General features: G+C 42.4%; 1 protein-coding gene across 3 annotated transcripts in view; it reads right to left on the bottom strand.

Moving 5' to 3' along the window:
• Positions 1–24925, bottom strand: part of nphp4 (nephrocystin 4) — a 204821-nt gene that overhangs the window by 123170 nt on the left and 56726 nt on the right. For all 3 annotated transcript variants that reach the window (XM_033048072.1, XM_033048073.1, XM_033048074.1), the window contains 4 exons: positions 15997–16152; positions 11863–11999; positions 6574–6725; positions 1698–1821 (listed from right to left, as the gene is read on the bottom strand). In XM_033048072.1, the coding sequence (XP_032903963.1) occupies positions 1698–1821; positions 6574–6725; positions 11863–11999; positions 15997–16152 (569 nt within the window). The remainder of the gene's footprint in view (positions 1–1697; positions 1822–6573; positions 6726–11862; positions 12000–15996; positions 16153–24925) is intronic.

Here is a 24925-nt window from a genome sequence, read left to right as displayed (position 1 = left end):
CCATATCCCTCCATTCCCTGCATATTCATGTACCTATCATATCTGTCTCCACAACCACCCCTGGCAGCGTGTTTCAGACACCCACCATTTTCTTTGTTGCACACCTCCCCTGTCCCCCTCTCACCTTAAAGTCATGCCCTCTAATCTTTGACATTTCCACTGAGAATAAAGGTTCTGGCTGTGCCCTATCTATGCCTTTCATAATTTGATATACTTATATTAGGTCTCCCCTCAGCCTCTGATGCACCAGAGAGAACAATCCAAGTTTGTCCAACCTCTCCTTGTAACTAATACCCTCTATTCCAGGCAGCAATCTAGAAACCCTCTCAAAAGCCTCCACATTCTTCCTGTAATTGGAAGACCAGACTGCACATTAAACTCAAAATGCAGCCCAACCAAAGTCCTCAAATGCTGCAACATGACTTCCCGACTCTTATACTCAATGCCGCAATCGATGTAGGCAAGTAAACTATACACCTTCTTTACCACTCTATCTACTTATGCTGCCGCTTTCAGGGAACTATGGACTTGGATCTCAAGATCTCTCTGTACATCAATGCTGTTAAGCGTCTTGTCATTTACAGTATATTTTCCCCTTACATTCAGCCTCCCAAGCCTCCCTTGAACTAAACTCCAATTGCCATTCTCCACCCATTTCTGTAATTATTCATATCCCGCGGTATATTTTGACAACCTTCCTCACCATCTGTAACTTTGTGAATTTTGGTGTTGTCTGCAAACCTCCTAACCAACTCTTCTGCATGTATCTCCAAATTTTGTATAGGTATTGTGAATCGCATGCATTTTAATCTTTTGAATTAGTCTACCTGGAGGGACTTTATCATATACCCTATTAATATTCATGTAGATAGCATCCATTGCCGTACCCTAATTGACCACCCTCATCACCTCCTCAAAAAACTCAATCGTTAGTAACACTGCTAACAAAACCACAATGACTGTCCCTAATTAGCCCATTCTCTTCCAAATCCAAGTAAATCCTATCCCGAAGAATACTCCCAACAGCTTCCCTACCACTCACTGGCGTATAATTTCCTAAATACTCAATGGTCGGCTTAGACATAGTGAGACAAAGGGCTACTTCAATTGATCTAACTTTACTCTGTGTTCTATCATTCTATACATCACATCAAATCAAGTGCATTAGAAGTGGGTGAAATGCAATATATGGGCAATAATATTTATATCACACTATATCTTTTTAAGTTAGTTAGCAATAAAAAACAGACACAATTTGTATAAATCTACATATCCTTTTTAACAAAAACTGACATAGCTGCATGGGGATGAAGGTCTGCATTCTCTAAATTATAAGACCTTGAACAGAGCTTGAACTAACTGAAGGTAAACTGAGACAACACAACAATAACACATTTAACGCAACAACACAATTTATAAAAATATCATACATGCATCATTTAATGGTTACAAATTGAAGAAACTGTTATTTCTAGATTTCATAAATCTCTGCCACATTTCAATAAAGATAAATAGTTCAAACTTATGATTGTATCAAATTAAACATAAAATCAAAACAATTAAACACTTCCTTAATAATTGTGGGACAGGAAAATCTTAGACAACCAGCAGTTACATCGTGGTTCGGATAACTCGCTGTTGGAATCATGCAATATGGTTGCTAAATTCAAATTAAAATCCAGATGTCATTGACTCACCTTTCTTTGTCCTGTGGAGGTGTGGAACACATACTCCAAGTGGAAAAGTATACCAAAGAATTCATGTTTAACCATTTCTGTCAGCTGGATGCGACTTCTGAGAATCAGAGATTTCTTCAGCAAACTGCAGTCAGACAAGAAACGAAATGACTCATTTTGTTATGTGTTCTATACCAAGTCATAGAGAAAACTCAATGTGTAGGAAGGAACTGCAGATGCTGGTTTAAACCGAAGGTAGACACAAAAAGCCAATGGAGAGAATCCATGGAGAGAAGTGATGGGCGACGCTTTGGGTCGAGACCCATCTTCAGACTGAGAGTCAGGGTAGAGTGACAAACCTGAGTGACTCTACCTTGGCTCTCAGTCTGAAGAAGGGTCTCGACCCGAAATGTTACCCATTCCTGGTTCTGAAAACTTCTGGATTCATATCAACTTTTGCACATAAATATAATTGCGAATGTCAGATACCGAATAATGCCAAGCTGATATTTGAAAAGGCAAACATCTTTCCCAAAACCACCACCATCTAGGTGGTATGGCCACTGCATGTTTTCCCTATAAGTAGTACGTAGTTCCAACAACAAGTTGATTACATAACCTGTATTGCATATCTTTTGGATTTTGTATAAAGTTCACAGAAACACAAGGCAGAGTACTGGATGAGGAGTGGAGCTGAATTCCAGGAGAAACAGCAGGGGAGGCTGAAGGAAGAGGATGACAAGCGGGATGGTGAAAATTATGAAGGCCACAGTGTGTCATTGTAGCTGATCTCCTACAGCACACCTCCAAGATCAACTGCATGAGATACGAGCTTATACCAGGTGCAGATGTCACGGGAAGATAAACCTTTGGAACACATAAAGGGAATTCTGTTCGCTGGATGGGGTGTGCCTGCTGCAAGGGCTCACAAGAGGTCATGATGCATCATTGGCTCCCTGTTGCTGTAGACGACTCGATTGATGGCCATAACTGGAAGCCATTAACAACAGGGATGCACACAGAGATGGCCAGCCTGGCTGAATGCACAAAAACACCATCCACTTGCGTTTGTATCAGATTATGCAGAGCAAGTAGTCCATGAGAGCTAAGGACATGCAAGGACCAACCTACTGGGCATTTAAGGGCATCTTCAACCTCTCGTTCTGTGGACCGAGTTTCTCATCTGCTTCAAAAGGAAACCTATTGTACCAGAACATGGCAAGTTGCCTCTGACGATGGGTCTCGACCCAAAACTTTACCTATTCCTTTTCTCCAGATAAGCTGCCTGATCCACTGAGTTACTCCAGGTTTTTGTGTCTATCTTTGGCAAGTTGCCTTAATGACTACTGTCCAGTAGCACTTACACCTACCATAAAGAAGTGCTTTGAGTGGTCTGTTATGTGCTAGTCAACTCCTACATCAGAGATGACCTGGATCAGTTTCAATTTGCCTATTGCTACAACAGGTCAACAGCAGTTGCTTTCTTACTGGCTTCCCCACTCTGTTCTGGACCATCTGGACTACAGCTCAGCATTCAACTCTACCGTCCTCGAACTCAACATCAAACTAAAAAAAAAACCTTGGCCTTTGTGCCTCCCTTTGAAACTGGATGCCCGACTTCCACATTCGCAGACCGCAGTCAGTGCAAATTGATAACAACACTTCCTCCTCACTCAGAAAATAAAGTGCTGGCAGAACTCAATGGGTCGTGCAGCATCCAAGGAGGGAATTGGACAGAGAGCATTTCAAGTCAGGATCCACCTTCGGACTGATGGAGTAGAGGGAACAAAGCCAATAATGGGAGGTAATGGTGAGTACGGGTGAGGACGGGTGGATGGCAGATGCATTGATATAATAACAATGGCAAGAAGTGCAATGGAAAAGGGAGTCAGATAAGGAAGAAAGAGGAGTGAAATGCAAAGCCAGAGGAAGGACCTCGGTGTTTGGGGGGGGTGGGGTGAGGATAATTAGAGAGGGGATGGAAATCGGAGAATTAATTGTTCATGCTGTTGTTGTAGGCAACCAATACAGAATAGGAGGTGCTTCCAGTTTACATGTGGCCACTCTCTGGCAGTAGAGGAGGTTGAGGATTATAAGGTCAGAACAGAAATTGAAAATGGTTAGCAACTGAGTCCTCCAGCAGGCCTTTTCAGACAGAGTGCAAGTGTTCGACGAAACAGTAGCCTAGACTACACTCGATCTCACTGTTGAGGTTGGAAGATTTGCAAGTGAACCTGGACTGTCTCATCTGGACGGGCTCTTATGGTCCCTGTTTGGTGGTGAGAAACAGATGTTATATCTGCTGCGGCTGTATCTAGAGAGGTGTTGTGGGTGGGGGTAGGGGTTGTTGGGTGGGCAGGAATAGTCGAACCAAGGTGTTGCGGAGAGAGAAGTCTCTACAGACGGGAAGATGCAACTCATAGCGGGAAATCAACCCTACTGAAGATAGAGGACATCTGGCAGTGGAAACCTTCATCTTAGTTACATAGATACATAGAAAATAGGTGCAGGAGTAGGTCATTCAGCCCTTCGAGCCTGCACCGCCATTCAATATGATCATGGCTGATCATCCAACTCAGTACAGGTGCACAACCTTTTATCCGAAGATCCAAATAACGAAAACCTCCGAATAGCGGCCATTTTTTCGGTCCTTGAAGAAAGGTCCTTGAAAACGTTCACCGAGGGCGGCGCGCAGAGGTGACAGCGGAACCTCCGGTCGGTCCTCGAAGAAAGGGGAACTAAATCCCCATTCATAAAAGAGAAGATGAGGGTATATTGCGCGGGAGGGTTAATAATTGACAATATGCTGCTGCCTGCCCGCTGAATTAAAAAGTTCCCACGGTAGACTCACGATATACAGTGTTTCGTGAGTCTTGCGTGGGAACTTTTTAACTCAGCGGGGCAGGCAGCAGCAGATTGTCGCTCGCTTCAGTATCACCCCACCTACACCCCTCTGCTTCCCGGCCATGTGTGTGACCCCTTCCCTCCCCTCTCCAGCTCCCCGCTCATTGCACCGGCGCGGGGGCTTTGCACTGTCTTCACGTCGGCGATTGCAGCAGGACCGTGTCAGGACCAATTGGACACCGACCACCAGGCCCACCGCAAGCACGGAGATCCCAGAGACCCACAGCCAACAGCAGCCCAGCCCAGCCCCACTCCAACTACAGAGGAACCTGGGTTGCGGATGACGGGGCGCAGCTCGGGGCGTCGTAGGGGCCCATCGGGGAGCGGCCACTCAAAGCCACGCCGGGAGATGTAGGGCCCTGCCCCGGTCTTGATGTTTGAGCCCCCGGCGGGCGCTAGCAAGTCCGCGGCAATTTACAGCCGCGCCGGGCGTTGTAAGGCCCCCCTCCAGGTCACTCTCAACCCCATAATTCGGGCGGGAGAAGTCGCCGCTGCCGGTGCCCCGCAAAGCGGTCTCCCACCGGAGACCCGCGAGCTCCCGGTGTCACCATCCACCGGAGTCGGGTCGCAGCAGCTCGCCCCCGCAGCTCTCCACGCTCCGAAGCTGGCTAGCTCCACGGAGGTAGGTCCGTAGGTCCACAGCTCCCACCGCCGCCCACCGACCCCCAGGCCCACTGCAAGCACGGAGATCCCAGAGACCCACAGCCAGCAGCAACTCCAGCCCAGCCCCGCTCCAACTCCAGAGGGTGTTGAAGCTGATGGTGTGCAAGGTACGTCTTGTTCTTGCGGTGGCGGATGAGGGGGCGCAGCTCGGGCTGTGGGCGAACTGCCACTTGTCGCTGTAGCGGCCAAAGATCATAGAGGAGCTCCTCTATGATCTTTGGTAGCGGCCCATCGGGGAGCGGATTCCTCTGGAGTTGGAGGGGGAGGGGGGTATTGTGCTGTTTGATCGCCCCCTGCTATCCCAGGGACAGGGAGACAGCGGCTTTTTAGACTGGTGGGCAATCACTTCCAAAGTTCTGCCCACACAGTCAGTACACTTCTCCTACACTGTATTTCATACAAACATTTATTCTGCAAGAAAAAACGAGATTGAAGACTCAAACTCGCGATCGAGTAACTGCCAGGATCAAGGCGCAAACTCGCGACCTTGCGGATATGAGCCGAGCACTCTACCACTGAGCCAGCCATTAAAATCTACGCTAAAAAATTTCCATTCCGAAGACCGACAAATTCTGAATTACGAAAAGTGTCTGGTCCCAAGGCTTTCGGATAAAAGGTTGTGCACCTGTATCCCGTACCTGCCTTCTCTCCATATCCCCTGATCCCTTTAGCCACAAGGGCCACAGATGCAGTGGAGATGGAGAAACTAAGATGAAGGGATGCCGTCCTTGAAAGAGGTGCGTTGTGAGGATGTGTTAGCAAAAGGTAAATGAATTTGTAGTAGATATCAGTAGGTATTCTATCCCCTGTGATGAAGACGGAGAGATTGGGAAAGGAGGGAAAGGTGTCAGAAATAGCCAAAGGACAAGGTGAAAGTTAGTAGTGTAGTTCGTAAAATCACCAGGTTCTGCACTATCTTTCTCACTTCCATGCAGGGACTCCAACAGCTATTTCAGATGAGAATGACATTCACTTGCAAATCTTCCATTCTTGTCAATTACTTTTGTGCCCGCAAAATGGTGTGACCATGCATCGGTGAGACCAAGCATAGACGAGGCAACCGTTTCACCAGACACTTGTTCTCTACCTGCCAAGGTCCTCTGGAGCGTCCGGTTGTTAGCCATTTTATCTCCCCTTCCCATTCCAACCGCTGTGTGTTTAGACCTCTGCTCAACTGATTGAAAATCTTTCAAATTGAAAAGTTACAGGAATTTGATTGGGAATGTAAAAATTAATGGCTTAAATTATGACACACATTTTCTGACTTAATAATGAAATAGTACACGAGCCTGCACATTCAATATTTAGTCTCACTTAGAATTTACTTTACCTTTTAGAGATGGCCCCAGATTTCCGTTGCATTGTCGCTGGTATCAAAACCACCACCTGTGGCTTCTGGACGTAACACAAGCCATTGTGTACCCCAACATGCAGCCTTCGTTCTTGAATAACAACAGTACTTCCATCAGTAATTTGGTCATTCTAAAAGAGGCACAAAACAGACTCATGTTACTCTTAAAGAACAAAGCAAAGAAGTAAAACAATGTGTAACATGGTAGATGCTGTAAATCAGAAGTTAAAAACAGAAAATTCTATAAATCTATTCTGTGGGTACTGAAACAATGATGATGTATCGGGTAAATTAGTTTCCCGTCAATCAAATCACTGTTCCTATTCCCCGAAGTAAAAGTACAACGTAATACTTCAGTGATCTGTAATAAGCACAACAAATAAACAAAGCAAATTTGATTAATGTTTGGTAAATTAATACACAGAGATATCAATTCCACAATTCAAATGCATGGTAGTTTCTAGAGCTTGCAATCAAATGAATGTTTCTTTCAAAGCAGTATTTTCAGACAATTACAATTTTAATTGGCTTCTGTAGCTGCATGTTTCTGTCATACCATTAAATGGTAAGAGGCTAGAAATTAGTTCACACAGTTCCAAACAAAAATGGCTTAGTGCTGTTAAAAATTACATTTACTGCTGGGTGGAGAATTTGTTTCCACTCATTTCTAAATGCTTGCATTTTTCAATAACATCGCTCCAACATGCATTTTGTCATTTGCATTCCTCTTCTGAAGCCAAGAAATAGAGACATAAGAGTCTGCGAGAAAACAAACTGCTGGAGGAACTCAGCAGGTCAAGCAGCATCTGTGGAGGGAAGTGTTTTGGGTATTGATCCTTCTTTAGATAGCCTTTAAAGACTTTTTTAAATAGACTTTTCAGCTAATGTGAAAATAATCAATTATAACTACCTGTTAATAACTACGTGAAGAACTAACAAAGGGAGAACAGGTAATACAGTACAATGGAATGTATTTGGATTTTGTAAAGGCCTTTAAATGGCCTTTAAAGGCACACAACTAAATTCATAGCAGGAGTTCAAGGGTAAGGTGGCAAAAGGGATAGCAGGCTCGTTACTAAACAGAGATAACTTTGAATAATCAATATTAAGGGGGAGACAAAATGCTGGAGTAATTCAGCAGGCCAGTCAGCATCCCTGGAAAACATGGATAAGTGATGTTTCGGGTTGGGACCCTTCTACAGACTGGTCATGTTCTCCAGGGATGCTGCCTAACCTGACGTGTTACTACAGTTTTTTGTGCCTTTCCTTGGTAAACCAGTATCTGCGGTTCCTTGTTTTGACTATTGAATATTAAGGAGAATTATTTAGATGAGCATAACTGGGAAGAAATGATCCACAGAGATAGATACCAGGATCCCTGTTGTTTCCTCAATTAATTACATATTTGGACTTGAGAATTGAATTTATAATTTCAAAATTTACAGATGCCTCCAAACTGGGAGGTGTTGTTTACACCAAGGAACAAAGTGACAAAATACAGGAAGATATTAATTAACTTGCAGAATGGAAGTGTAATTTGCATATGTGTTTCAATACAGATAAGTGAGAAGTGGTTGATCTTGGTGGGAAGAATAAAGAGGCCACAGTGAGTTTGGATAACAATAGTCGGAATAATTAGATCTTAATCTTAAAGCTTAATCACATCCTCTGGCTGGGCGACCAGAACTGCACACAATACTCCAAGTGTAGTAATACCAACAACTTGCACAGCTGCATCATGATGATGCAACTCAATACCCCCCTCCCCCCACCACCACCCACCCCCCTCCTTATCCCACTTCAAACATTGGGCAGGAGATACAGAAGCCCAAAGTTGCACTCCATCAGGTTCAGAAACAGATAAATTCCTTCAACCATCAAGTTCTAAACCAACCTGACACCCCTAATCCTATCTCATAAACAAAACACAATTGTCCGCCTCTTGCACACCATGGATCTTTTCTAAATTGTGTTTTACTTTAATGTCTCGGGTTTTTTGCAGTCTTTTTACCTTTTAATGATGGGCAGAATTTTATACATTATTTATGTTTTTGTGTATTTGCCCGAATCTATAGGCTTGTGATATTGCTGCAAGCAGGATTTTCATTGTACATGTACCTTACCGTACTTGTCAATATACGACAGGAGGCTGTGGAAGCCAAGTCAATGTATATGTTTAAGATTGATAGATTCTTGATTAGTATGGGTGTCAGGAGTTATGGGGAGAAGGCAGGAGAAATGTGTTGAGAGGGATATATCGATCAGCCATGATTGATTGGAAGAGTAGACTTGATGGGACGAATGGCCTAACTCTGCTCCTATTGCTTACAAGTATGATAATATTCTCTAAATTATTCACATTTTCTTTCCAATTTTAAAGACCATTTTAACATTTTAACATACCAGCACATTGCAAAAAAACATTCACACAAGCCCACTCAAGAAATTACTCTCAGATCACCACAAACTGTAACATTACAACTAATTTTCTGAATCTGCCCTTTCATTAACAGCATGTTTTTCCTGACCTACTTACCTTTGTGAATAATTCATGTTATCGCTGTAGATGTTATTAATATCATTAAATGCCTTGCTCCATCTCCAGACTAGTAATCAAATGCTTTGAAGAGAAATGACAACCACACCTGCCCATGATAACTAGCAAACTCCCTGCATGTCACGATTGATGGATGCATGCAACTTGATTCTTGATTAGATTAGAAGTTGCATGCTCATCAAAAAATGCAATGACTTCATATTTTAAAAAATGGCAGGGATGTAGAAAATTATATTGACACTGAAATACCAAATTTTAACACTCAACATGTTTGACTTCAAAATTTTTAACGTTTTAGGTTTTTTTCTAAATAGCTGAGCAGTTTATCTCTGAATGCCCCAGTGCATTTCTTTTACAGATCTCAACTTCAAAGTAAATTTAACAATCATAATGTGAATGTTGCTTGAGGTTCATTGCAGAAGCATGCACTCTCTGATAAAAGAGAACAAAGCAAACTCCTTCAGGGGCAAGCCAGTCTAGCAGATTACGTTGAAAAAAATACCTTGGAAAGAAAACACAATAGTGTTTGTTGAAATATGTGCGAGGAATTAACAATTTTGAAAGCTCTACCCAAGTACTGCAAGTCTCAAGTCTTCTGAAAGAGGCGAGTGAGCACACCACATAGTATATTTGAATTCCTCAGCAAATACATGATCCGTCCTTTACATTTCCATTGTTCTAAAAGCACCTCCATCTCTGCCCTGTGCATATATTCAACTGGTAACAAGTAGTTGAAGTTCAGGAGTTATAATAGCTTTATCAAAATACCTTGCTAATTTTTATTAACAAGCACATTCTCTACTCACCTGCCATTGCCTAAAGCCTACCGAAAGTCAACCTTTAAGGCAGCCTTTCATTGAATAATATAATACGTACCCCCTGGCTTCCCAATGTACATCTGCAAAAATTGTTATATTTTTCATGCCTAATTGTGCAAATTAGCATCTTCCCTTGCTTTCCCATAAGTCTAACTCAGCGTTGAACAGTTTAGAATGCAGAGAATTGCATAGCTTCATTCGTGGAATATCTGAATTTCAGATTTCTGAATAACAGCCTGAGACTTTTCAATGTTGCCCTTGCATTATTCCATATCGGATCAATTCTCCCATAGCTGTCCCCATTTCCACATAATACTATGATCGTGTTGCACTTATTCTAATTGCGTCATACTAGCCCTGCTTATGCTACGACTACTTGCCAACATTTATTTATTCTGACTTTGATTTCTGCACACTTATTACATTCCCAATACCGTTCCATTTCTCCACACTTGTCCTATTCTAAGAGGATAAACAGAATCTACACTTTCCATGTCTCTCAAGGCAGCATTATTACCATGCTTTCTTAAACAACTAAAAATTAGTTGATAGACGCTAAGAATTAGTTGAACTCTGTTAGAGTGAGGTTTTTGTGTTTAAACACTGCTTCCAAGACACATTATCTCTGAATGAATGGGAGAAATTAACTGCTAGGAGAAGAAATGTCAGAGCATCCTACATCACAGAAACAGGCCCTTCTGGCTAACTCATTCATGCCAAGCAAGATGTTCATTTACACTGTCCCATTTTCCTACGTTTGATCCATATTCCTCTAAACTTTCCTTTCCATGTACCTGTCCAAATGTCTCTTAAATGTTGTTTTTGTATTTGCCTCAAACACTTCCTCTAGCAGATTGTATTACCCTCTGTGTGATAAAAATGCCCTTAAAGTTCTGATTAAATCTTTCCTCTCCTCACCTTAGATAATTTTACTTGATTTAATAAAGGTAACTTAAATATTTGGAACTGTGTGTATGGATTTGTTGCCTTTAATTAATTTTTTTGTGCAATTTTAATTTTGTTTTAGCTTTTTCTTGAACAAATTCCAAATGCTCTTATGTATTTGTGAATGACACAGCTTTTGGGAAAGGCCTATGCTGCACTGAGCCAAACCAACATGTTGGGCTCCCATCTGAAGAATGGGTCTTAGATCTCAAAGAAGGAAATAGTGTTGTCCGGGGGAATTACCCAGCAACCTTAGGCAAATGAACATCTACTGTAATAAATCTCCTCAACCAATTATTACCATAACTTTAAAAAAATTCTCAATGTTAAATGTTATTATTAAGATTAATTACATTTAATACATAATGCAGCAGCACTTCAACTAATGTTTGGCCAATTCAGCTTGCCTCAAGTAGAGTATAAACTCATGCATCGATATGAGGCTTCTGTTGTCCACTGACTGAGTATTCATCCAAGGTAAAAACTGGAAAGGTACCTATAGCCTTCACATCACTTAACTGTTAACAACGTACTGTATATCATATCATAATATGGGCAGCTCAGTGGCACAACGGGTAGAGCTGCTGCCTCGCATCGTTGGACACCAGGGCTCAACCCTGACCTTGGGTGCTGTCTGTGTGGATTACCAGTGACCACGTGGGTTTCCTCCCACATCCCAACGCGTGTGTGTTTGGAAGTTAATTGGTCTTTATAAATTGCCACTAGTGTGTGGGGAGTGGATGGGAAAGATGAATAAACATCGAACTAGTGCGAAACGGGGGGGTTTTCGATGGTCGGTGTTGACTCAGTGGGCCGAACGGCCTGTTTCTGCGCTGTATCGCTAATTGAACATTGGCAACCACAATGAGAAATAAAGTAAATTATAAAAATCATGAATAAAATAGGAAAAAACAAGTAATTTAAGCATTACCCGTAGCTCTGCCATACCTTAAGCAGCCGGTCTGCATTAAGCAATTCCACCAGCTCCTCTTCAAATTTTTCCACTGTTGGGTATAACTGAAGCGACAGCTTATCCAAGAAGCAGGTTACAGTCTTCAGCAAATTAGGTTTCCTCAGAGCATCACCTTCAATTAAAATGTAAATTGTTTTGTTACAATTAAATCAACGGACTCACTCACATCCCAACTTGATAATGGGCTTTCAGGGCTACAGCAAGACTCAAAGAAAGTAGCATGATGACCATGCTTTGTTTTGCATACATCCTTGGCAGTACACAAATGTCGCCACTTGTAGGCACCTACAAAGTTACAAGTTTCCAACAGCTCTGTCCACTGCCTGCTGCCGCATGTGGCAGCAAACCCCCTCCTCTCCACCATGCCACACCAGTTTCCCCTTCGTTCTCGGCCCTCACCCTCGCCCTCACCCTCCCCCCCAAGCCAGGTCCCCCTTTGTTATTGGCACCCGCGCCCCCCCCCCACACCGTTTCCCCCATTGTTCTCGGTGGCCCCACACTGAGTCCACCCATTATTCCCCTCAATCGCGGTAACTCCTCGCTCGCGGTGGCACAGATCCCGTCGAAGCCAGCTCCTCAGGTCCGCAAGGATAGTAATGAAAATTATTTTATTTTCTTATTAACAAATATTATTATTGAGCTCAATATTCTTGAGTTTGCAAGAAAAAGCAAAGACGCAACTAAAAAATATAAAACTTTTCTATGAGTAAAGGTCTGAAGTCTGATTTTAAATGGCAATACCATAAACGCTAAACCAAGTATCTCAGCGGGACAGGCAGTATCTCTGGATAGAAGGAATGGGTGACGATTCGGGTCGAGACCCTTCTTCAGTCGCAAACAGCACGTCATCCGCCAACATTTTTCGCCACATCTTCCCATTCCACCCCTTTCCGCAGAGACCGTTCCCTCCGCAACTCCCTAGTTAACTCATCCCTTCTCACCCAAACCACCCACTCCCCAGGCACTTTCCCCTGCATCCACAGGAGATGTAACATCTATCCTTATACCTCCTCCCTCGACCCTGTTCAAGGACCCCGACAGTCTTTTCATTCAATGGGAAGAAGAAACATCATCCATTCCTTCTATCCATAGATCCTGCCTGTCCCGCTGAGTTACTCCAGCATTTTGTGTCTATCACCAGTGTAAACCAGCATCTACAGTTGCTTCCTACAACTTTAGACCGAGTCCTGTATATGAGTCCTGTTAATCAAAGCTTTCTTCACCCCACACTCCACTTCATCTTAATTGAATCTTCTCAAATAAAACTCATAAAAGGTTTATGGAAATATGTTTCCTTCACAAATAAATGCACTTGATATACAAATTGACAGACTAGAGAACTGTCAGGAGTTCTGCTTAAACCTCCCACACAGGTTTAATTGCTGGGGGAGAACTTACAACATTCAGTTGTGGTGTAAATTAAGTAGCTTCTTCAGTTTGTAATAATGAAAGTAATTTAACACAACATTTATTAGGCTTGAGTTCCTCGTGACTAAACAGCGATGGTAATAATTTTATATAATATTTGATCATTTTCAGAAATAACAAAAAGTTAGAATGGCCAAAGCCCACTGGTTGACTTTGATGTTCTAACTTTGATAAAAACTTAAATAAGCACGATGAGTGTGTGAATATTGCTGTGCCTGCACTGTTCTTGGTAAAAAAAAATCCAAATACGAGTCTATTGATCTAGGTACAAGATTTTAAGGTGGAATTTGTGGAATTTAAATAATTGAAAGCTGAAATGAAGGCCAGCATCAAGACTGAGTTAATGAGTTAAATATTTCAATAGAGAATTTTTTTAAATAGAAACTGGCTCTTTCAACTGACCACATCCATGCCAATTGTGATGTCCATCAATGCTCATCCCATTTGTCAGCATTTGGCCCACATTCCTCTATGCAATTCTTAAGTACCTGCCGACTGCCTTTGAAACATTAAAAGATAAATATAAATATACAAAAACAAAATGGCACAAATTAAATGCTAGCTCCTTCCAGACTGATATCAGCTTTCCGAGAATGGGTGCAAACCTCGCTAACTTTGACAACTATTTATGCAAGTTTCTCTTTGATCTTTTCAGATGTCACCTAAACAAAAATAAATCTGCATAAATAGTCCTCCCAAAGAAAGATAGGCACAAAATTCTGGAATAACTCAGCAAGTCAGGCAGCATCTCTGGAGAAAAGGAATAGGTGACGTCTCGGGTCGAAACCCTTCCTCAGACTCAAAACCTGAAACGACCCAAAAAGTCACCTATTACTTTTCTCCAGAGATGCTGCCTGATCCGCTTATTTACTCCAGCATTTTGTCTCTATCTTCAGTGTAAACCAGCATCTCCAATTCCTTCCTATACCTCCTGTAGGAAGCGTGGATGAGAGGGTGCCTTGCTGTGCAGACTAAGTGGAGAAGGTTGGTACTTTCTTTATTGTCAAATATTTTTTCTCATCTGATGTATATGGAACCATCTCTGTTTTTAAGGGAATTCTCATAATTTGCTGAAACACACTCTTGGGTATGATAACTGAAATGCAAAAAAGTGGCACATGTTTGAAATAAAAATTGAAAATGTTAAGGATACTCAGTATTTCAAGCAGCATAAATTCTGATGAAGGTTTATTGGCCTGAAATATGAACTCTGCTCTTCCCAAGGTAATACAGACACACACCGCGATGAACAGGAAGGTTAAGACGGCTAGCACAGTGTACGGTAAGTTCTTTAAAAGAGCGGGGGGAAGGGAGGGGGGGAGTGGAGAAGGGGGGGGGGGGGAAGGGGGGGGAGGGAAGGGGGGGGAGAGAAGGGGGGGGGGGAGAGAAGGGGGGGAAGAAGGGGGGGGAAGAAGGGGGGGGAAGAAGGGGGGGAAGAAGGGGGGGGAAGAAGGGGGGGGAAGAAGGGGGGGAAAGAAGGGGGGAAAGAAGGGGGGGAAAGAAGGGGGGGAAAGAAGGGGGGGAAAGAAGGGGGGAAAGAAGGGGGGGAAAGAAGGGGGGGGAAGAAGGGGGGGGAAGAAGGGGGGGGGAGACACTTTTAAGAAGCCAGACAACTTTTAATGTGTCAGAGATACACAGCTGTCAAGTTTGGCGGGCATTTAACATTACCGGTCGGCTATCCTTGTTCTGAAAACTCGTGCTTACGTTTTTTTCCCCCAATGAGTCAATGAAAATGCCCAGTCAGCAAAGGAGATTAACTAAAACTACCTACGATTACCTCGACTACCTACAACTACATGGCGACCCCACTACAACTGCGCTTACGACTACAGAATCAGCGATTTTCTCCATTGCGACCAATTTTTGGTCGCAGAAAATGTTTCAACATGTTGACAAATTTGCGGTGACCATACTAAGGCCACAACTAGTTCCCAGAATGCGGGAACTCCTCACGACCATGAAGGAGACTCACCAGGGACCGCCAGCGAACATGTGGCGCCCATGTGGCGATCATGAGGTGAGCGCAGCGTCTCCTGCACTCGTTGACGTGCACAAAAGATCCTCTGCCTATATGCCACCGTGGCACAACAATGTAAAGGTCTGCAATGCAAAGCTCGAAAACCTATTTACTTTAGACATCTCTGAAGCCACCTTTCAACAATGATGATTTTCACCATTACCTCCGTCAGTACTGCCTTTAACCATCCAAAGAAAAAAGTGAGAGAAGATCAAGACCAAAGCTAATCCTCGTTTTGTACTTTGGAGGCATAGAATGCCTGCAAGGGGAGGCTAGTCCTGCAACTAATCCTCATGCTATTTTGTTCTTGCATGCTTCCCGGGAACTTATCGAGTTAGGCTGGACTCCAACAGTTTCAAGAGGATGTGGGAAAAGTAAAATAAAGACAGGTTGTTTTAGTAACTGATTTACCAGATTACATAACTCATAAATTATGCCTGATAAATGAATTATGCTTGCTAGATTAAATAGCATTTAATGCACATTTAAAGATTCAATTTTCCACACTTTCCATATTTCTTGTGTTTGTTTTAGGTTTGTTAAGAAATGTTCATGGGAATATGTAGAGATAATTAATTAAAGTAAAACACAAAATAACTAAATACACTGTTTCAGATTCCAACCATTCCCCACAAACTGAGTTTAATCATCTGTGTCGCCTTACTTGTTTGCCCAGTACTTGCAGCCAAACCAGGGATGGTATCTGACCCTGAGATTAATAGGTTTTCTGGGATGAGGTGACGAACTTCCATCAGGGGAGGATGAGTCAATAGCGTGTAAAAGACGGCGCTGCCTTCAATCAATGTCATAAATTTACTCCCTATAAAAAAGGAGAAATACATCACCGAGATGACCCATTATATTAAAAAAACATGATGGCCGACAGAAATGTAGCTTTACAGTGCATGTTTATAACCCCACACCAACAACTTGTCCACATGCATGCCCTTCACATCAAGTACCATGCACCTGCCATATCAAAATCAGTGATCAAATTACCTTCAATTTCATCCCTGGCTGGTATTGCTAAACACACCGAATGATCATGTCACTTCACTGTATGAATTTGAGATGCAGACTGCAACACACTGCATGTACTCCCCAGCTTATGAACAGCTGACTTGCGTACAGTCTGTACACGGACAAGCATGTGGGAGACTGGCAGAATTGGGATATATAATCTTCCGCCATGTGAGCACTTGGTTCACAGCCACATTTACGACTTGCAAACTGCTCAGGTTACAAACAGTTCTCAGGGATGGAACCCTGCTGTATCCTGGGGAGAACCTATAACGTGTGTGGTAGTTAAACATTTTCAAGTTCTTAAATCAGCTTCATAGGACATCATCCAACTGCACTTCTATCTTAAACTTTACACCTTCCTGGGTCCCTAAGTGCGCAATTTTCTTATCTGTGGTCCATTATTTTCAGCAGAATTTTGAGCTTTATTTACTGAATTTGATTCACTCCAAAACAAAGGCTCCATGACCAAACAGCCTCCTAGTTGTGGTAGAATCATAGTCAGAGAAATATAAAGTACAGAAATGGCCCAGAATCTCCACTGAGCATCACTCGCTCGCTGTTAGAACTAATCCTATCCTAACCCATTTTATAACTACATTTCAATTAACTCCCTTCTGCAGATGTTACTACTTGCTTACACACAAGGAGTAATTTACAAGACACACATTCTTGGGAAGTGGTAGGAAACTGGAGCAACCAGAAACAGCTCACTTGCTCACAGAGAACATGTTCAAACTCTACACATATAGTATTGGAGGTCAGCATTGAAACCCGGTCTCTGGAGCTATGAGGAAGCAGCACTACAAATTAAGCAGTGGCACTAACATCTATGGTGATGAAGTGCTTTGAGAGGCTGATCATGGCGCAAATCAACGCATACCTCAACAATAACCTGGACCCACTGCAGTTTGCTTACCACCACAACAGATCAACGGTGGATGCGATCTCACTGGCTCTCCACTCCGCTCTGGACCACTTGGACAACAAAAACTCATATGTCAGGCTGTTATTCATTGACTACAGCTCGGCATTTAATACCATCATCCCATCCAAGCTGGTTACCAGCATCTCAGATCTGGGTCTCTGCGCATCCCTCTGCAATTCGGTGTGCATATTTCCGAAGATCTCTCCTGGTCCCAGAACACTGATGCAATCATAGAGAAAGCACATCAGCACCTCTACTTCCTGTGAAGATTATGGAGAGTCGATATGTCAAGGAGGACTCTCTCGAACTTCTACAGGTGCACAGTAGAGAGCATGCTGACCGGTTGCATCGTGGCTTGGTACGGCAACCTGAGCGTCCAGGAGCGGAAAAGGCTGCAAAATGTTGTAAACACTGCCCAGTCCATCATCGGCTCTGACCTCCCTACCATCGAGGGGATCTATCGCAGTCGCTGCCTCATAAAGGCTGCCAGCATCATCAAGGACCCACACCACCCTGGCCACACACTCATCTCTCTGTTGCCATCGGGAAGAAGGTACAGGAGCCTGAAATCTGCAACATCCAGAATCAGGAACAGCTTCTTCCCCACAGCCATCAGACTATTAAACACAACTTCAAACAAACTCTGAACTATAACAGCCTATTGCACTTTATCTGTTTACTTATGTGTGTATATATATTCTATGGTATATGGTATATGGACACACTGATCTGATCTGTATTTATGCCTACAATATTCTGTTGTGCTGCAGCAAGCAAGAATTTCATGGTCCTATCTGGGACAAATGACAATAAACTCTCTTGACTCTAGGTATGTTCTGTCCAGAGAAAGCAGCCCATCCCAACTTCACAGCCCACTTTACTCTCAATCCTCACTGAAATGATGGAATCTGTTGTCGGCAGGGGTATCAAGTCGCGCTTACTCATGTTCAGTTTGTGGTTTGTCAGAAAGATTCAGATCCAGGTCTCATCACAACCTTGGCCCAAACATTGGAACAAAGAGCTGAATTCTCCAGGTAAGATGGGTGTAACTGCTCTTGACACGAGGGCAGCATGTGACCATATGTAGTATCAATGTGCTCTGGTTAAACTGGTCTGCGGGCATCAAAGGGCAATGATTTACATGGTCCGAGTCATATCTCATACAAAGATGGTTGTGGTTGCCAGGTCATTTGCCCATCACTGCTGGAGTTCTTCAAGGCAGCATCCTAAGCCCAGCATTATTCAGCTGCTTCACTTGCCTTTCATGATGCTTGAGGCGGAGATGTTTGCTGGTATGTTTGCACGATATTCAACTCCATTCAAAACTTCCCAGCAAGTCACGCAACCATTGGCATGCATGCGGCAAGACCTGGACAATGTTCAGGCATGACAACAAACTTCACGAATCTCTGCACAAGAGCCTGGAGGGCAACCTTTCCAGCAAGTATAGTCAGCAGCATGTCAACATTCATGGGCCCAACCGATGTGTAGCGTCTGAAGATAGACATCAGCTTCCATGACAGCACTGACAGGGACCACTAATTTATGGAGACTGCAGTGATGAAAGCTTAGGCCATTGCCGTTCAAGCTCAGACTACCATCAGTGTGTAATGGCGAGTTCATTCCAAGAGTTCTCCCGAGTTTGCCCTGATTCGAACTCGGAGATTTACAATAATGGCCACTCGTCGGTACTCGGGGATCTCGTGGACATTTTGCAACGTGTTGAAAAATCTTCACGAGTCTTCCCGTGCTTACCTGCCGTTACCGAGTCTTCCCGAGTACCTGCCGTTAGCGGTACGAGCCGGTAAGAGACGTCCCCGAGCTCCAATGTACTCGCTACGTTCATTCTCCATGCTTACGAGTTTGATTTTGTTTAAACTCGGGAGAGCTCTTCAATGAACTCGCACAGTGGGACAGGGCTTTTAGACCAATGTTTGCAGAGACTTTAAAGATGCAAGAGCTCTCCAATGATCTTCTTCCCCAAGAATATTGGATACTGTGACTCATGGGAATGCCAGTGATTCTGTGGATACAAAGCTGCTGTTCTCTCTCAAGATTATATCATTGTTATTATGCATCCCATTTTGCCTCTGATATCTCCATGTTTGGTCTCTCCTCATCCACTGTTCTAAAGTTTCAATATTTAAACTACAGTTTACCACAGCTTACATTCTTAGGGCAGTCAGAAGCATATGGTTATCCCATACACAGAGATGAGATGGTTATTGAAAAGGTAATGCAGTTCGTGTTAATCAGTACAAATATTTCCTGGTTATGTAATAGGATTTGAAGTACTCATGCTCCATGAAAAGAGTGATATTGTTTAGTTCCTAGGCAATGGCAAACACGCTGTGTTCTTAGTAACATCAGAAATGTACAGGGACAAGAAAAGCTCTGGGGTAAAATTCCCGCATGAAGAAAATTAATTATTAAGCTAATTATGCAAATTAAGAAGCGACTGACTGCTCCACAATGCATTCATTCAGTGCGAAAACTTGATAAAATTATATTCAGGAGTCAATCCAGCACTGGAATATCCAGGTCTTTTAATTTTATAGGCATGTGGCTGATTCTGGACCCAGGTCATCAGCTGCACTACTAAATATAAATGGGCAGAGCAGCAGGAACCTAACTGCAATGAAGGAAAACTGTGGTTCAGTGATTCTGTTATGATACTGCTCATTTGCATATATTAAAATGAAGCCCCATCTGCCCTCTTAAATGGGTTTAAGAGATAAAATGGCACTATTTCAAGTAGCAGCATGTGAGTTCTTATTGGTGCCCTGGCCAATATTTATTCCTAAGCCAGCATGGTTACCAAGACAATTGTTTGATTATCATGCTGCATTTTTATGCGACCTCACGTTGTGCACAAGTTCTGACGCATTTCCTGTACTTTTTGAGCCACTTCTCTACTTCTACACTAGCTCAAAATTGTCAGAAAAAAATTGAACATTAACCAGAAGCTGGCTAATGTACTTCCAATTTTCAAAAGCGAAGGGGGACAAATCGGAGCCAAAGATTTTAACCATTGTCTACAGTCGAGAAAATGTTTGAAGAAAACAAAGCATTGTTGAGCTGGACTGTACATCTGTGTGGCAGGCATTTCAGAAGAGAATCGCCAGCAAAGTTCACTTTAACATTACTAAGATGTAACGAGGCACTAGCCCTGCCAAGAATTAGTTTTGTTTATTATCGTCAAGTATAGTTACAGGTACAGTGCAGGTACAATACAGGTACAGTGGCTTGCAAACATTTTCATACCCCTTGAACTTTTCCACATTTTGTCACGTTACAACCACAAACGTAAATGTATTTTATTGGGATTTTATGTGATAGACCAACACAAAGTGATGCATAATTGTGAAGTGGAAGGAAAATTATACACGGTTTTCAATTTTTTTTACAAATAAAAAACTGAAAAGTGTGGCATGCAAAAGTATTCAGCCCCCCTGAGTCAATACTTTGTAGAACCACCTTTCGCTGCAATTACAGCTGCAAGTCTTTTGGGGTATGTCTCTACCAGCTTTGCACATCTAGAGACTGAAATTTTTGCCCATTCTTCTTTGCAAAATAGCTCAAGCTCAGTCAGATTGGATGGAGAGCGTCTGTGAACAGCAATTTTCAAGTCTTGCCAGAGATTCGCAATTGGATTTAGGTCTGGGCTTTGACTGGGCCATTCTAACACATGAATATGCTTTGATCTAAACCATTCCATTGTAGCTCTGGCGGTATGTTCAGGATCGTTGTCCTGCTGGAAGGTGAACCTCCGCCCCAGTCTCAAGTCTTTTGCAGACTCTAACAGGTTTTCTTCCAAGATTGCCCTGTATTTGGCTCCATCCATCTTCCCATCAAATCTGACCAGCTTCCCTGTCCCTGCTGAAGAAAAGCATCCCCACAGCATGATGCTGCCACCACCATGTTTCACAGTGGGGATGGTGTGTTCAGGGTGATGTGCAGTGTTAGTTTTCCGCCACACATAGCGTTTTGCATTTAGGCCAAAAACATCAATTTTGGTCTCATCTGACCAGAGCACCTTCCTCCACATGTTTGCTGTGTCCCCCACATGGCTTGTTGCAAACTGCAAACAGGACTTCTTATGGCTTTTTTTCAACAATGGCTTTCTTCTTGCCACTCTTCCATAAAGGCCCGATTTGTGGAGTGCACGACTAATAGTTGTCCTGTGGACAGATTCTCCCACCTGAGCTGTGGATCTCTGCAGCTCCTCCAGAGTTACCATGGCTGCTTCTCTGATCAATGCTCTCCTTGCCCGGCCTGTCAGTTTAGGTGGACGGCCATGTCTTGGTAGGTTTGCAGTTGTGCCATACTCTTTCCATTTTCGGATGATGGATTGAACAGTGCTCCGTGAGATGTTCAAAGCTTGGGATATTTTTTTATAACCTAACCCTGCTTTAAACTTCTCCACAACTTTATCCCTGACCTGTCTGGTGTGTTCCTTGGGCTTCATGATGCTGTTTGTTCACTAATGTTCTCTAACAAACCTCTGAGGCCTTCACAGAACAGCTGTATTTATACTGAGATTAGATTACACACAAGTGGACTCTATTTACTAATTAGGTGACTTCTGAAGGCAATTGGTTGCACTGGATTTTATTTAGGGGTATCAGAGTAAAGGGGGCAGAATACTTTTGCACGCCACACTTTTCAGTTTTTTATTTGTAAAATAATTTGAGGATCATGTATCATTTTCCTTCCACTTCACAATTATGCGCCACTTTGTGTTGGTCTATCACATAAAATCCCAATAAAATACATTTACGTTTGTGGTTGTAACGTGACAAAATGTGGAAAAGTTCAAGGGGTATGAATACTTTTGCAAGCCACTGTACAATGCAATAGGTACAGAGAAAAGCTTTTTGGTGTGTGCTATCCAATCAGCAAGAAAACTATACATGGTTACAATCAAGCTGTCCACAATGTACAGATACAGGATAAAGGGTTTAATATTCAGGAAGGATTAAATAAAGGGTTTAATGTTCAGGACTGTTCTCTAGTTGGTGAGAGGACGGTTCAGTGACCTGATAACAGCTGGGAAGAAACTTTCCCTGAATCTGGAGGTATGCTTTTTCAACTTTATAATGGCCTGCAAGAATTTTTGTAGTTTTTGTCATCTTTTCCTCCTCAAAGTTAAAGTAATAATAATAATAATAAATTTTATTTATGGGCGCCTTTCAAGAGTCTCAAGGACACCTTACAAAAATTGAGCATGTAGAGGAAAAACATGTAAGGGGAATGAAATAAATAGTAGAGACATGACTAGTACACAAAGTAAAGACAGAATTCAATAAAGTAATCGATGTCTAATAGCGTTGGTGCTTAATCTAGGGTGATACTGTACAATAGAGATTTGCTACATTGTAGAAGACTAAACTAATTCAGAAAGAGTACTCAAATCCCACAACAGTAGCTGGATAATTTTGATTGCAGTTACCCAAATATTTTCTCCTCTAAAGCCTGAATAACAATGGCCAAGATTAATTCCCCATTTCACGGCCCTTAGCTAACCTGGCTCTGCGGCTTCTTAGCTACAATGGGGCCGTCTTGTGCACTCTGAAATGTCTAGATAAATTGCTATTCAAGGCCATTAATGGGGTGTGTGAGTAATGATAGTTCTACTATGCATAGGAGTTAAAAAAATAAATACTTGGCAATTGCTGCATTTATCAGAAGTATTGCCCTTCAGATAAGAAATCAAGTAAATGCATGCCTGTTGAAGTGGATGCACAACATTACACACTTCTCATTCAGCAGAATCATGTCCTAGACATTCACCCCTTAATGGACATCACCAAAACAGATCAGCTAATCAACCAACCCATAATTCTGCAACATTACAGGTTTATTTATAACTAATTATTCCTGGTCCTTTTCAAACATTGAGACAATGTGTCTTAAATGCAACTATTTTTTTTTATGGCACCAAGCAGATAAGATAATCCTGTCAAGTTTTTTTGTTAAATTATAAAGCTACCCTCACTATGTGTTATCTAATTAAACAAAGCTGCCAAAATATTACCAGATTATGGCAATGGTTGAGACCTGGAGCTGGGAGTACAACGACAGGACAAAAACAGTATCACTGGTCTTCCACTACTAAAAAGGTGTTGCTATTACAAAATTAAATGATTTAACATGGTAACATTTCCCAAGTTATATCAGAAATTACAGAGCACGACATGAACTTTACATGTCTACAGAGACCTTTACTGCAGACTCCACCAAATGAAAGTATATTCAGAAAATTTTGGAATACAACGTTGGAAACTAATTTTATTTTCCATCCCAGCGCAATACTATGACAATTTAAGCAATTTATGCCCCAGAAGTATTTCTCCCCAAATACTTAAAAATTGCTCTTAACTGAAATATTAGATTTTGATCAGCTCCCAATGGTTTGTTCTACATTAGCTGCTTTCAGAATAACCAGGGGCTGGTGACAAAAATATAGTGCAGTGTTCAACTCCTTTGCATGTACATGCTCCACTAATCCGAGTCAGTTTGCCTGATGCACTCTTTCTGGCCAATTAAGCAGGTACTTGTTTGGACTTCCAAACGACAGAATCAGATGGAAAAATAGTACCTAAAGGCACTATTTGCAGATGTTCACTAGAAAGACTTGCAATGAAGTGCAGAAGAATTAATAAGACAAATAGCAAATAGGTAGCAAACACACACAACTGCTTTAACACTGCCAGGTTCACTGAGAATAGACCATTACCAATATGAGTGTCTTCTTCAGTTCCTTGGCTGCTGAACTCCCAGTAAATTCTCTTCCCTGACAGTTTTTTTTTTAATACAAGAAACATTGCACACAATTTTACTTCCAATTATTGAAGCTCCACCAATGTTAATCTCGGTAGTTGTTTACGTTATTAGACCACACCCAATTTTCCCAAGATCATTGTGATTAACTTTTTCCAAAACAACATGAAAATTGAAGAATGTATAATGCCTAGGTGGTGGATATTTGCAAAGTTAATTAAAACATCCTAGGGGAACAAGACCAGGAGCTACATTAGACAGTCACTAAAATCCTTGAGGATTCTTTACTCAGGGAAGGGTTTGCATATGGAATTAGCTACTAGAGAGCTTGCCTACCTGCCCCAAGTTCAAATACATATTAATACTGTACATCCTGAAATATTCAGGTTGAGTCAAGCCATGCCTCACTGACCCCACTCATCCAGCCGAGTTGTTTTGTATTTTCGTATGCATTCTCCATTCCTGCCAAAAATGCTATTTCATTTTCAAATAGACACATTATGTTTGGATTTCTATAAGTACAGTGACAGGACTCTCTTCACCACCGTCCCGTGGATGAAGATAGTCTGTGGTTCCTCGACCTTCCTCTTCTCAAACCAACAATCAGTTCCTTGGTTTTACTGATGTTGAGAGCGAAGTTGTTGCACAGGCACCATTTGATCAGTCAATCGATCTCCCTCCTATACTCTGACTCATCGTCATATGTAATTCACCAACAATGATGGTGTTGTCGGCAAATTTGAAGATGAAGTTGGAACTGCCTCCGGCTACACAGTCATGAGTATAGTGTGAGTAGAGCAGGTGGCTGACCATGCAGCCTTGCTGTGCTCCTGTGCTGATGGTTATGGGGGAGGAAGTGTTG

This window comes from Amblyraja radiata, chromosome 31 (assembly GCF_010909765.2).
Source record: "Amblyraja radiata isolate CabotCenter1 chromosome 31, sAmbRad1.1.pri, whole genome shotgun sequence".
In the NCBI taxonomy this organism is placed as follows: domain Eukaryota; kingdom Metazoa; phylum Chordata; class Chondrichthyes; order Rajiformes; family Rajidae; genus Amblyraja; species Amblyraja radiata.
This window is presented reverse-complemented; position numbering and strand designations above follow the sequence as displayed.